Source organism: Crocodylus porosus, unplaced genomic scaffold (assembly GCF_001723895.1).
Source record: "Crocodylus porosus isolate Cpor-Errol unplaced genomic scaffold, CroPor_comp1, whole genome shotgun sequence".
Classification (NCBI taxonomy): Eukaryota; Metazoa; Chordata; order Crocodylia; family Crocodylidae; genus Crocodylus; species Crocodylus porosus.
Genome location: NW_017728944.1, coordinates 4,583,388 through 4,595,587, shown reverse-complemented (window position 1 = coordinate 4,595,587; position 12,200 = coordinate 4,583,388). Strand labels below are relative to the sequence as shown.

At 49.0% G+C, this 12,200-nt stretch overlaps 3 protein-coding genes across 3 annotated transcripts in view; 2 read left to right on the top strand and 1 right to left on the bottom strand.

Annotated features, from left to right (window-relative positions):
- RAB5C (RAB5C, member RAS oncogene family) overlaps positions 1-3,910 on the top strand; it is a 29,082-nt gene extending 25,172 nt beyond the window's left edge. Inside the window, exons 4-5 of the mRNA XM_019550423.1 lie at positions 2,070-2,163; positions 2,633-3,910. Coding sequence (XP_019405968.1) covers positions 2,070-2,163; positions 2,633-2,748 — 210 coding nt within the window. The 3' untranslated portion in view covers positions 2,749-3,910. The remainder of the gene's footprint in view (positions 1-2,069; positions 2,164-2,632) is intronic.
- Positions 3,911-8,127: 4,217 nt separating this feature from the next.
- Positions 8,128-9,009, bottom strand: LOC109320360 (heat shock protein 30-like). Its single transcript, XM_019550422.1, has one exon. It carries the CDS (start codon positions 8,884-8,886, stop codon positions 8,281-8,283), a length of 606 nt encoding a protein of 201 aa, XP_019405967.1. The 5' UTR covers positions 8,887-9,009; the 3' UTR covers positions 8,128-8,280.
- Positions 9,010-9,775: 766 nt separating this feature from the next.
- LOC109320359 (heat shock protein 30C-like) lies at positions 9,776-11,794 on the top strand. The gene has a single exon (XM_019550421.1). The coding sequence runs from the start codon at positions 10,829-10,831 to the stop codon at positions 11,561-11,563; it is 735 nt and encodes a 244-aa protein (XP_019405966.1). The 5' UTR covers positions 9,776-10,828; the 3' UTR covers positions 11,564-11,794.
- The last annotated feature ends 406 nt before the right edge of the window (positions 11,795-12,200 follow it).

The window sequence follows — 12,200 nt, the reverse complement described above, 5'->3', positions numbered from 1 at the left end:
TTTGCTCTGTGGTGCTGCACTTCATTTAACTAGATGTCGTTTTGGCAAGATATGGCCCACAGCACTTGAGCAGCAGCCTTTTTTAAGTGTCTGATTCATGAGGAATCATTAGACAGCAGCCTGGGAAACAGCTTCCCTACCTGAAGTGGACTTGTTCTTTTGTGGGCTCTCCTCCTGAGCCAAGCTTTGCCCTTGCATTGTGCTTGGGCAGGCAGCCTTCAAATACTCTGTAGTTCCAGGCAAGGATCTCCTAAGATACTAAAACATGACTTCCTTGGATTTACCTTATATCTCCACTTAGTGTCTCCATAAGCTTTCATGGCTCTTCAATGGGGTATTGGATAGAAAACTGGCTGGATCACTTCCTTAGAGGGTAGTAGCCAATAGTTTTGTCTAGTTGGAAGGCCGTCTCAAGTAGAATGCCTCAAGGATCAGTCCTGGGGCCAGTTTTGTTCAATATCTTCATTGATTTATTTGGAAAATGGGATGGAGTGTACCCTCAGCAAGCTTACTGATGATACTGAGCTTGGAGTAGTAGATATGCTGGAGGGTAGGGCCAAGATTTGGAGAGACCCCAACAAATTGGAGGATAGGACCAGAAGACTCCTCAAAGGTCAATAATGACAAGAGTTTGTTCTAAGTACAGGACTTCGCAATCCAGTGCACAGAGATGACCCAAGCAGGGTACATGGCCTAAGGCAAACTAGCCTGTGCAGGACCCTATCCCCAGACACAAGCCAGCAGTGGGGGTGTGGTGCCAAGCAGCTGGATGTGAAGCTGGCAGCAGCAGTACAGAGTCACTGCCTTGTCCAGCTGCATGGGGCCCTGGGTGGTTGCCCTGATTCACAGTGTGTTGTCCTGTTTCTCTCTGCCCCATGACCCTGCCCATGCACCAGTACAGGCTAGGGACTGACTGGCTATGCATCAGCTCTGCAGAAAAGGGCTTGTGGGTTACTGTGGAGAGTAAGCTGAATGAGCCAATAGTGTGCCTTTGTTGCTGAGATGGCTAACGGCGTAATGGGCTGTGTTTAGTGTTTCATAGTAGTTTCATTGTTAGTAGGGTCGATAGGGACCTGAGTAGATCATCTAGTCCAACCCCCTGGCATGGCAGGAAAGAGTACTGGGGTCAAGTGACCCCAGCAAGGTGTACATTTAACTTCCTCTTAAAGACCCCCGGGGTAGGAACCAGCACCACTTCTCTTGGAAGTTGGCTCCAGATCCTAGCTGCCCTGACCTTGAAGTAGTGCCTCCTGATATCTAGCCTAAGATAGAGAAAAAATGATGTGGCCTGCAGTGCTGAAGGGAGGGGAACTTTATTTGGAGTGCTGTGTCCAGTAGACAAATGGGAGAGAGCCCAGCAGAGGGCAATGAAAAATGGTTAGAGGGCTGGCACACATGACTTGTGAGAAGCAGCTGAGAGAACTAAGTGTATTTAGTCTGCAAAAGAGAAGCCTGAGGGAGGATTTAATAGCAGCCTTCAACTACCTGGGACGGGGCGGGGCGGGGGGGAAGAGGTTTCTTTCCAAAGAGGATGGAGCTAAACTGTTTTCAGTGTTGGCAGATGATGGAACAAGGAGCAATAGTCTCAAGCTGTAGTAAGGGAAATTTCTGTTTGGATATTGGGAAGAACTTTCTCACTGGGAGGCTACCCAGAGAGGCTGTGGAATCTCTAGGTTTGGAGGCTTTTCAAGAGGCAGCTAGATAAACCTTCTGGAGGCATGATCCTGCTTTGAACAGGAGGTTGGACTAAATACCCTTCGAAGTGTTTTTAATTTGTTTTAATGGGTGGGCATCTTGCACAAACCTGCCAAAGCAGGGCAAATTCTTAGTATAGCTGCCAGTATTTTGACACTTCACACCCCACCCTCATACTGTCAGCAGACGTCTCAACTCTGCTTGGTTACTGCAGGTCAAGGGAAAGAAATGGTCCTGGAGGCAAGAGCAGGCTGGCTGCATCCCCGGCTTGCCTTGCTGTGGACTTCCCCTGCAAGGAAACTGCTGGGGGCTTGTCCAAGCCCTTGGCTGATCTAATGCTAGGTGGGCAGAACACTGAACTTACTTACTTACAGGATGCCCAGACGTACGCAGATGACAACAGCTTGCTGTTCATGGAGACGTCAGCAAAGACTGCAATGAATGTGAATGAAATATTCATGGCAATAGGTAACTACCAATTATTTTATTTTTATTTATTTATTTTTAAGGTGGGGTTGGGGTGTACCAGTGTCCTGAATGTCAGTGGAATCCATTAGATATGATGCTGCTGCCCAGCTAAAGCTCAGGGCAGCTGCTTTCCCTAAGCCTTGTGGCTCTTCATAGCCTGAGTTGTTGTCTGGAGCATGCTTCTGGGGATTTCTAACCCAGTGTAGCAGTCCCTGCTGGAAGATAGCTATGGAGCTAATGGTGAACTTGAATGTCCTTGTGGCCAACCTACTGGCCTTTCTTGCATGCCTGTCTGGGAGGGACGGTAGCTTACTGGCCCCAGACTCAGCTGGAGTAACCCAATGTCTGAACTGCTTGAAAGCAGAAGCTTGACATTAGAGTAGGAAACTAGAGATTACTAGTTCCATGGGGTAACTGGCTCTTCAGTGGCAGCAAACAGCACCAAACTAACTTGCTTTTCTTCCTTTAGCCAAGAAACTGCCAAAAAATGAACCCCAAAATGTTCCTGGTGCCCCTGGCAGGAATCGGGGTGTTGACCTTCAAGAGAACAGCCAGCCTAGTAAGAGCCAGTGTTGCAGCAATTGAGCAACTCTTCCACTTGAGCAAAGCCCTGTCAAATGACCTGACTGGAATCCACTCTAACCAATCGCACTTACGGTAGAGCAGCTGCTGATTTGTGGCTGCTGTGATTTTTCTCCATACCCTTCTGATCCTAGGCTGGAGGGAGCTATTCCACCTGCACCTTTCTGTATCAATACTAATTCAATTCTAAGTCTTAAGTCACTTTTTTTTAATATATGAACTTCTGCTCTTCCCTCTTCCTGGTGGTGGATACATGACCTGGTGTCTGCCTGGCCTGTTCTTCCCTCCCTTACTTCTGTTAGGTGGGGGCTAGCAGCTTGCCAGGTTCCACAGCCTCCTCGATCACTCTCTTTAAACAAAGGGATAATAGACATAATCTTGTGTTTAAAAATTTATCCACGTATAAAAGCTAAGGCTAGTCCAGTACAACACCTGTAAGAACCACTAAACAAAACGGTAGCATTATAGTGACATTTAAAAAAACAAACCTGTGGCTCTTGGGCCACATGTATTGACCAAATCACAATTATGAGTATTTTGGGGTGGGATTGGGGGGAGGGGGGGGCAGAGGGGAGCAAGACCCGGTTTCTTCTGTATTTTGTATTGTATGTTTCTTCAACATGTAACCAATCAGTATCTTGTCAATATAGTACATACCAACTAGCCTTCTGTTGTCTTTATTTTTGTGTTGGACTTTAGCATGCCAACTCTTTTCTATCTCCTTAGTTCTGTTGTAATGCACTAATCCTGTTGCAATTTTTTTGGGGCGGGAGGTGGGGGTGGGGGACAACCAAATCTTGTATAGAATAAATTGTCTTTTTTTGACAGTGATGTGATGCCACTAATGTTAATAACCTTCCTCTAGTGCAAATTGATCTGGCTTACTGATGTACAGAGGTAGGGGGGAGGGATGGGGGAAAATTTTGGATAATCTTTTTTTCTTTTTTGTCTGTGGAAACCATATGTATTACAAAAACTTGTGATTCCACAAAATAGGGCAGGAGGTATTAAAATGGCTTCTGTTGCCAGAATCTAACTGATGTTGGCTGCTGCCTAGTGCCTGATGCAATGTCTTATACATATTGGTATTTAAAGATGAACTGTCAACTTAGTCTTCATCACAAACTTCAGTTTTGTGTGTGATTAAAAAATTTTTATAAACCTATTCTGATTAGCAGTGTGTATGTGTATAATGTCTGCTTCTAGTCTGGAAGACTTGGGGAAAACTGGGGCTGGGAGGGACTTCAGGTCATCTAGTCCAATATCCTGGCTGAAGCAATATCATTCCTAAAAATACACTATCCCAGTTAAGTGTCTAAATCTGCTTTCCAACTTCTAGGGCTGAAGATTCCACAGCTTCTCTAGGTAGCATGTTCTAATGTGGACCACCCTCAGTTAGGTAACTTCTTTTTCCTCTTTCCCCTCCCAGTCTTCAACCTAAGCATCTGCTGCAGCTTGAGGCCATTTGCTCCTAGTCTTGTCCCCTGTGGCCATAGATGGGGGGGCTCCCCTGCTCTAGTCAGTTTGGGTATTTGGAGTAGAGACAACTAAGCTGGGATTTGCTAGCAGTTTTCAAACTGAATAACTTTAACACTTTCCTCCCAATAGTGGCCTGGGAAGCAAGACTTATAGTTTCATGGTCGGAAGGGACCTGAGCAGATCGAGTCTGACCCCTGCCATGGCGGGAAAGAGTGCTGGGGTTAAATGACCCCAGCAAGGTGTACATCTAGCCGCCTCTTAAAGACCCCCAGCACCACATCCCTTGGAAGTTGGTTCCAGAACCTAGCTGCCCTGACGGTGAAGTAGCACCTCCTGATATCTAGCCTAAATCTACCCTCTGCCAGCTTGTGACCGTTATTCCTGGTCACTCCTGGTAGCGCTCAGGGGAACGGACTTCCCCCAATGCCTCCTGGTCCCCCCTGACTAGTTTGTAACAGGCCACTAGATCCCCCCTCAGCCTTCTCTTGTGGAGGCTGAACAGGTTCAGGTCCCATCGCCTTTCCTCATAGGGCCTGCCCTGCTGCCATACTTGCCACTTCTGTGCTAGACTTTCAAATCTGCCCATCTTTCTGGGTGGGGGGACACACAACCCAATACTAGATGCATTGCTGGAGGTGAGGCCTCACCAGTGCTGAGCAGATTGGATGATTCACTTCCTGAATTTGCAAGCAATATTGCTGTTAACCAACTGCATACTAGGTTGCATGTGGTTGTTGCAGCAAAAGCACACTGGCTCATTCAAGTTATGGGCTACTGCAAACCCCAGGTCCTCTTCTGCAGTACTGCAACTTAACCCATCATTTGCCAGCCTGTTTCCCACTAACAACAAGAGGTTCAATCAATAGTGGCACCTGTGTGAGTGATCTCATTTGAGAGCAAGATTTTGGGTTTGGAAGCTTGCTCACTTTCCTTTGGATTGTCATTCAATGACTAAATCTAGGCAATTCTATATTTGACCCAGTTAATCCTTTTGGGTTGAGGGTAAGCTTGAATACATGGTAACTCTGATTTTCATTTCATGTGACTGCTTCTAACCAATGTGTGCTATAGCACTGGGCAATTCCAAGTCAGATCAGCTGCATATGTATGTAGGAACTGTTCCATCTGCAGTAGAGCTGCATAGCTTTCTGACAAGTCTGAAAATCTGGATGAGTGCCGCTAGTGCAGATCTTAGCATGGAGAGCATATGGGAAACACGTTGCTTCCACCAGTGCATGGATTCCCCTTGATCCTAATACAAGGGCTCCCTCTTGGCTTGTTTTTTTACTTGGCCTCTTTGAAGAGGCCAGAACCCCAGCCCCCCAATGCCAAGTTCAGACTGCTTGCTGAACTACAGACTTTCAGACAGCAATGAACTTATCTGATAGTTCATCTTTAACAGTTTCTTTAGAGGTGGGGAAACATAGTACTCTCACCCTTTGCCAGAAACTTGTGACCATGCTGAAGATTTTGTAATGCAGCAAGGGCCAACAGCTTCTACAGATGTTCCTGATAAAGTTGCTTGCTGTGGGGAACTGCAGAAGCTAAACTTCCTGAGGTCTGAGAGGAACCAGGCCTATATGTACCTCTTTGAGATGGTAACATGGCGCCATCTATTGGCTGTTTTTCAGCTGATCTGGGTTTTCTGACTCAGACGTCACACTACTGTGCTATAAAGAGAGTGAAGTGCTGCCTGGGGCAGGGAGGCATCTAAAAAGCTTGTGTAGTACAGCACTAGGCAAGACTTGTCTAGGAACTGGGAGCAGTGGTCGCAGCATGGAGAACACCATCACTGATGATACTTCACTGAAGGATGATTTGTCTCCCAGCATTGCTGATGAGGCTGATCCAGGATCAAGAAACTGTTACACCCTGGGTATGTGTTTCCATGTGGAATGAGTGGCTGTAAGTTCTTGATTCGGTCCACAGCACACTGTTTGTTTTTGCCACTGCTGCTTTTCTGTTGCCTACTGTTGTTGTCATACTTTTCAAAGTACTGAGATCCTTGCAACAGACTTGTCCTCTGTTCAGGGCAGTCCTGGGTGATTTTAATCTCCCATGAACTGATGGGAATTATTGCATCCCCCCCCCCCCCAAGTTGGCCTTGAAGCACTCTCTTTTTGCCCTTCTCTTGAGCATATGCCTCAAATGAGCTGGGAGGATTAAACTTGCTTTGGGAGTCTGGAGTTGGATATCTGGATGATGTGGCCAGCCTGGCAAAATTTGATGTTGGATGATCATCACCTCGGTGCTCATGACGTTTGCTTGCAGGAGGACATTAATGTTGGTGTGTCTGCCTTCCCACTGGATTTGGAAAATATTCCGCAGTAAGCAGTGATACTTTTCCAGTGACTTGAGGGGTCTCCTGTATGCTGTGTCCCAGCCCTGTACAATAAGGTAGGGATCACAACTGCTTGGAAAAACCATGAGCTTGGTTTCAGATCTAATGTTGCAATCCTCAAAACACCCATTTCCCCAGGTGTCACTTGCACTTTTTGAGGTGATGTTGGATTTCTTCATTAATGTCAGTCTTCAACGAGAGATGGTTTCAGAGGTATGGGAAGCGTTTAGTGTTAGTCATAGAATTATCCAGAGTCTCACCATAAATCTGACTTACTGGAGCTGGGAATTGCTCATTAAGAGCTTGTTGATTGGAGGTCTGTGGCCTTCTGAACGTTAAGCGTCAGCCCCATTTTCTTGTATGCCTTGATGAAGATGTTGAGGACTGCCTGAAGGTCTCCTGAGTGAGTACACACTACATAATCAGTGTACTGGAGCTAGATGATTCTGGAACTAGATGACTGAGCTCAGGGTGGACTTGGTTGACTCTCTCAGATTATTGAATGGATGGTAAACTTCAGTTTAGCTCCATGTCAACTGGAAGCTTGTTGGTGGCCAGACGTAGCATCATGAGTGGTGGAGCTGTGAAAAATGCAGATTTAGGTGGAACAATAGGCAGAAGCCAGGGTGTCAGCTTTCAAGTTCCAAGGTGGTGAATTTGCTTCCTTCTTGTAAAATTATGAAGCTTTCATTTTTTTTTAAAAAATAACACCATGGCTCCTGCCTATTTTTTACAGAGTGCAAAATGCCTCAACAGAGGAGAATTTCCTGCCCAGGAGAGCACCCATCACACCACCCTCCTGTGAAATGAGATGCTAGAACCAGAAGGAAACATCATTCAACATCCTGTTCGACACCAGGCAAGACTGAGGTAAATAGACTATTTTAACATTTTTATCTGAACTCAATTTGCACAAAAATGAACTATTCCAGTCACCAGCTCTTACACCTTGAGCTCTCCTGTGAATTTTCACTTCTACTTAGGAGAATGAACAGATTGTGAAACTTTTCTCTTATGCCTGAGGAAGGGTTTGGGTGCCCAAAAGCTTGCAAATAAAGGTGTGTGTTTTTTTTTTGTTTTTTTTTTTTTGTTTTACTGCTGGGTTTTTCCCATCCCACTATGGGAAGTCTGGTCTGTGCCTTGGAAGCAGGGACTTCCTGTGATCAAGTGTGCAAGCACTGTGCAGTCTATCTGCTTTTGGCAAAACCTAGGTGACAGGACCTCCATCTGTAGGGGTGACTAAATCTCCAGCATCCTCCCCTTCTGCACATGCATATTTGGGAGGGGGCCCATGTTTCTCCCCCTCACAAAGATGTGTATGGGGCTCTTGAAGTGTCCTGGAGTGGTTTTACTCCAGGTCCTCGGGCACCTCCTCCTAATTTGCTGGTTTGCATCTTCATGCAGGTGCACAGCTGCATGGCCTCCTACCCCCTGAGAGACATCTGAGCAGTGGAGCTGGCTGCCCCTTGCTCTGTGGGGCCCAGCACACTACCAATGAGGCCAGAGGGTGACCCAGACCAATGCTCCCTGCAAGTGAACCTCACAATAAACAAAGACCCAGCTATATTCAAAGAGGAGTTTGTTTATTTAAATACAAAAACAACTGCTCCTGCTTCAAGCCTCATGAGAGAGGAGAAGCTGCTTCCTTTTGGGCTCCAATCCTTCCTGGTCTGCCAAGCACAGCCTGGGTGATGGGCATCAGCTCTTGTTCCCTGTTATGCCTTGGCTCTGTCACTGGTCCCTTCCTTGCAGCCTGTCTCAGCCTCTGGGCTTCCTGCAGAGGTGATGTGGATGGGCACATTCCTCTCAGGGGCAGCTATCTGCCGTTGGCATGGGGCTTTGATGCGCAGCTGGCCCTCGCTGGAGATGGAGCAGGTCAGGCTGTTGGGGTCTACGCCCTCAGGCACGTCCCACTCCCGCTTGAACACCTCGTACTTGTAGGAGAAGGAACCTTTGCTGTCCTTGTTCTGTGTCTCCTTCTTGCCTGTCAGCAGCACCTTCCTGCCCACCAGCTTCACCGTTAGCTCTTCTGGGGCAAAGTCCTTGACATCCTGGCACACACTGAAGGCCCCATCTGCTCCCTGGGGCAGAGTCACACTGGCACTCTGCTCTTGCTCTGCGCTGGGGCTGCTGCTCCCTTCACCTAGCAGGAGCTGCTCGACACTGCTTATAAGCTCCTGGGCCCAATCCATCTTCCACTGCAGCTGCTGCTCCAAATCAGAAAAGACTGTGCTAGGTTGAGGCCACAGTGTGCGCAGAGGGCCCACATAGGGAGCTGGGGTGCTGTGGGAAGGTGGCTGGAGGTGCAGGCGGCACAGCATCTCTGCTTCTGGCTGGCTTGGGGTGCTGAGGCTGAGTCCTCTCTAGTCGTACTGGAGCTGGCCTGCCTGCCTGGCTGGCTGGAGCCAGTGGCTTTTATTCCCTTCTGGCCCAGGCCTGGCTGCATCCAGAACTCTCTGTCTCCCAGTGCCCCTGGGAGCATGACATGGTGCATTCCCATTTAATCACCTCCCAGATTGGGCAGGGTGAGGCAGCCCCAGTACCACATGCCACATACCACATGTTTTAAGCCAGCTCATGGCTCTGCCCTGCTGCTCTATAATTAGAAGCATCACTTCAGTTTCTAAACAAAGCAGCAGCCCCCACCTGGGGAAGAGATCTGAGAGCCCCAGGCCCTTGGCCTTCTTGTTCCCTGACACTGAAGGTGGAGAAGGGGTTTCTTCTTGCCAGTCTTGATGCCTGATTCCATCTCCACCCCTTCCCACTATTGCCCAGCTCTAATCTCCTCCTTTTCAACCATAGACACTAGGGTCAGAATGGACCTCAACAGATCATAGTCTGGCCCCATGCCTGGGCAGGAAAGAGTGCTGGGGTCAGATGACCCCAGCCAGGTGCCTATCCAGCCTTCTCTGAAAGACCCCAAGGTGGGGGAGAACACCACCTCCCTTGGAAGCCCATTCCAAATTTTAGCCACGTTACCGTGAAGTTTTTTCCTGATGTCTAGCCTAAATCTGCTCTGTCAGTTTGTGGCCATTGTTCCTTCTTGTCTTAAGAGGTGCCCTGATGAACAGAGCATCTCTAATTCCTTGCTGCATCCCTCCCCCAAATGAATTTTTAGGAAGCCACAAGATCACATCTCAACTGTATCCTTGCAGTTGCATCTGTATTATGTGGTTACAACTGCAAGGACACAGTTGTACATGTAATATAGCTGCTGTCAGCTGCGTGCCCAGGGGGCGCACAGCCTGCTCCTGTAGGGTCTTTGCCCTAAGAAGCTTTTATGTTAGAATGATGCACCATGGCCTGTTGAGAAGCAGGGTTGTGCGGGACAAAAGGCACCAGCCTAGACTTGGAGGTCCTGTTGTGTTCCCAGCTCTGCCCCTGCCCTTGGCCAGGTCACTGCTGCATTCTCTGCCTCAGTTTCCCCCTCCTCCACATTTGTTTCAAGTGCTCCAGCTGGACTACTTTTCACTGGGTTTATACAGTGCCTGGTAAGGAGGGCCTCATCCTTAGGGGTGGGAAATGCTGCTAGAACATCGATGATGGTGGAGTACTGGATGACACTTTTTATCCTGGAGGATTAGCTCCACTACTGAGGGGACTTTAGGCACTTGCTTACATAACTGATAGCCTGGACAGGCACCAAGGCTGAATGCATGTTGGTAAGAAACATACAGAGCAGTCACAGACCATCCATTGCCTTCACTGGGTGAGGGTTTTCTCTTCCAGCTGCAGTAATAAAGGGTTCATTACACAGTAGCCCATGCTAGATGGGGAGTGTAGGAAAGGAGGAAGAGGTAATTGATGTTTACAAACCATCTGTTGAGGCCTGTGACATGGGGCCACATTAAAATAGTTGCCTAATGTATTAATCTTTGGTAGACAGTTCATATGACAAAGGGATCCTCCATATGGTACATAGCCCCTAATTCTGTCATGCATTGTAAAAGGTGGTCTGAAAGAATTTGAAGGCTTCAGCTTGTGGTCCTGAATCCTGCCTATGTCTAAAACCACTCCCTTCCCACCCCCCATGCACAGCCGTCCACTGCCTGTCTGTCTTTGTGAGCTCTGCTCTCAGTGGGAGCACAACAGCTTGGTCTGTAACCAGAGCTCCTGACTGACTCCACTGCCCAGTTTGGATGGGTGACGCTTGCCTTGGGAAACAGGCATTGTTATTTTGGCACATGAGTAATCCCTGAGCCATCAGCCTCTTAAAAATAGAAGATGGCATCTTGAGGGCGTGGAAGATGCAGAGAATTCTGGATGGGGCCAGGCCTGGCCAGCATGGGCATAAAAGCCACTGGCTCCCACCAGCCGAGCAGAAAGGCTGCAGCACCGCTGGAGAGGACTCGGCCCCAGTGCCCTGAGCCAGACGCAGAAGCAGCAATGCTGTGCCGCCTGCACCTCCAGCCGCCCTCCCACAGTGCCCTGGCTCCCTGGGTGGGCCCCGTGCGCACGCTGTGGCCTCAACCCAGTGTCCTCTTTGCTGAGCTGAAGCAGGAGCTGCGATGGGAGATGGAGCGAGCCCAGGAGCTTCTGAGCGGTTTCCAGCAGCTCTTGGCAGGTGGAGGGAGCAGTAACCCCAGCAGAGAGCGAGAGCAGAGCACCAGCATGACCCTGCCCCAGGGAGCAGATGGGGCCTTCAGTGTGTGCCAGGATGTCAAGGACTTTGATCCTAATGACCTAATGGTGAAGCTGGTGGGCAGGAAGGTGCTGCTGACAGGCAAGAAGGAGATGCAGAGTGAGGATGGTAAAGGCTCCTTCTCCTACAAGTATGAGGTGTTCAAGCGGGAGTGGGACGTGCCTGAGGGCGTGGACCCTGATGGCCTGACCTGCTCCATCTCCAGTGAGGGCCAGCTGCGCATTGAAGCCCCACGCCAGGCACTGATAGCTGCCCTGGAGAGGAACGTACCCATCGAGATCACCCTGGCGGGCAGTGCAGAAGCTGGAGCTGTGGTGGGCTTTGAAGAAGGGGCCAATGGCAGAGCTAAGGCATAACAGGGACTGAGAGCTGACAGATGTTGCCCAGGCTGAGCCGGGGAGAGCAGAGTCCTGGAGCAGAAGCTGAGCAGAGACTTATCAGAGACTGATGCACAGCCAGTGGGGATGGGAGGATGCGAGATACTGTCTACCTGCCCTTGAGACTTGTATTATGTTGCTATTTTATGTAAAATAAATGGGTTTGTCTTTTCCAAGTGTTGCTGTTGCCTTTGCCAGGCTTGCTGGCTCCCAGATTGTCCCTGTGCTCTTCTTTTTCTTTTCCTTTCCTAAGAAGGATGAATGGCCTCATGGTTTTGATGTGTGGGGCTGGGAGTCAGGGCAGCCTGATCCAATTCCTTAGTGTGCTATGGACTCCCTGTGTGACTACAGACAAACTCCCCCATGGGGCAGGGCTCCACTCCTGCCTGTAAAAAGCAACAATGTCAGTGCTCTGCTGAGAAGCACTGAGTGCCGCGGGAGCTTAGGGGAAGTGATAAAGGCAGATGCTCTGGGAATGCAGGGCTCTGCTGGAGCAGGCCAAGGCTCTGTCCCATAGCCTGGCAGCCAGGCTACAACTGCTTATCTGAGGCACAGAGGTTGCAGGGAATGTGGTGCTGCCAGCCCCTCAGTATCCTTGCTCCTTAAGTTTTTTTGG

Excerpts from the sequence above, each read along its gene's own strand:
- LOC109320360 (XM_019550422.1), bottom strand. The coding sequence starts at position 8,886 with ATGCTGTGCCGCCTGCACCTCCAGCCACCTTCCCACAGCACCCCAGCT.
- LOC109320359 (XM_019550421.1), top strand. The coding sequence starts at position 10,829 with ATGGGGCCAGGCCTGGCCAGCATGGGCATAAAAGCCACTGGCTCCCAC.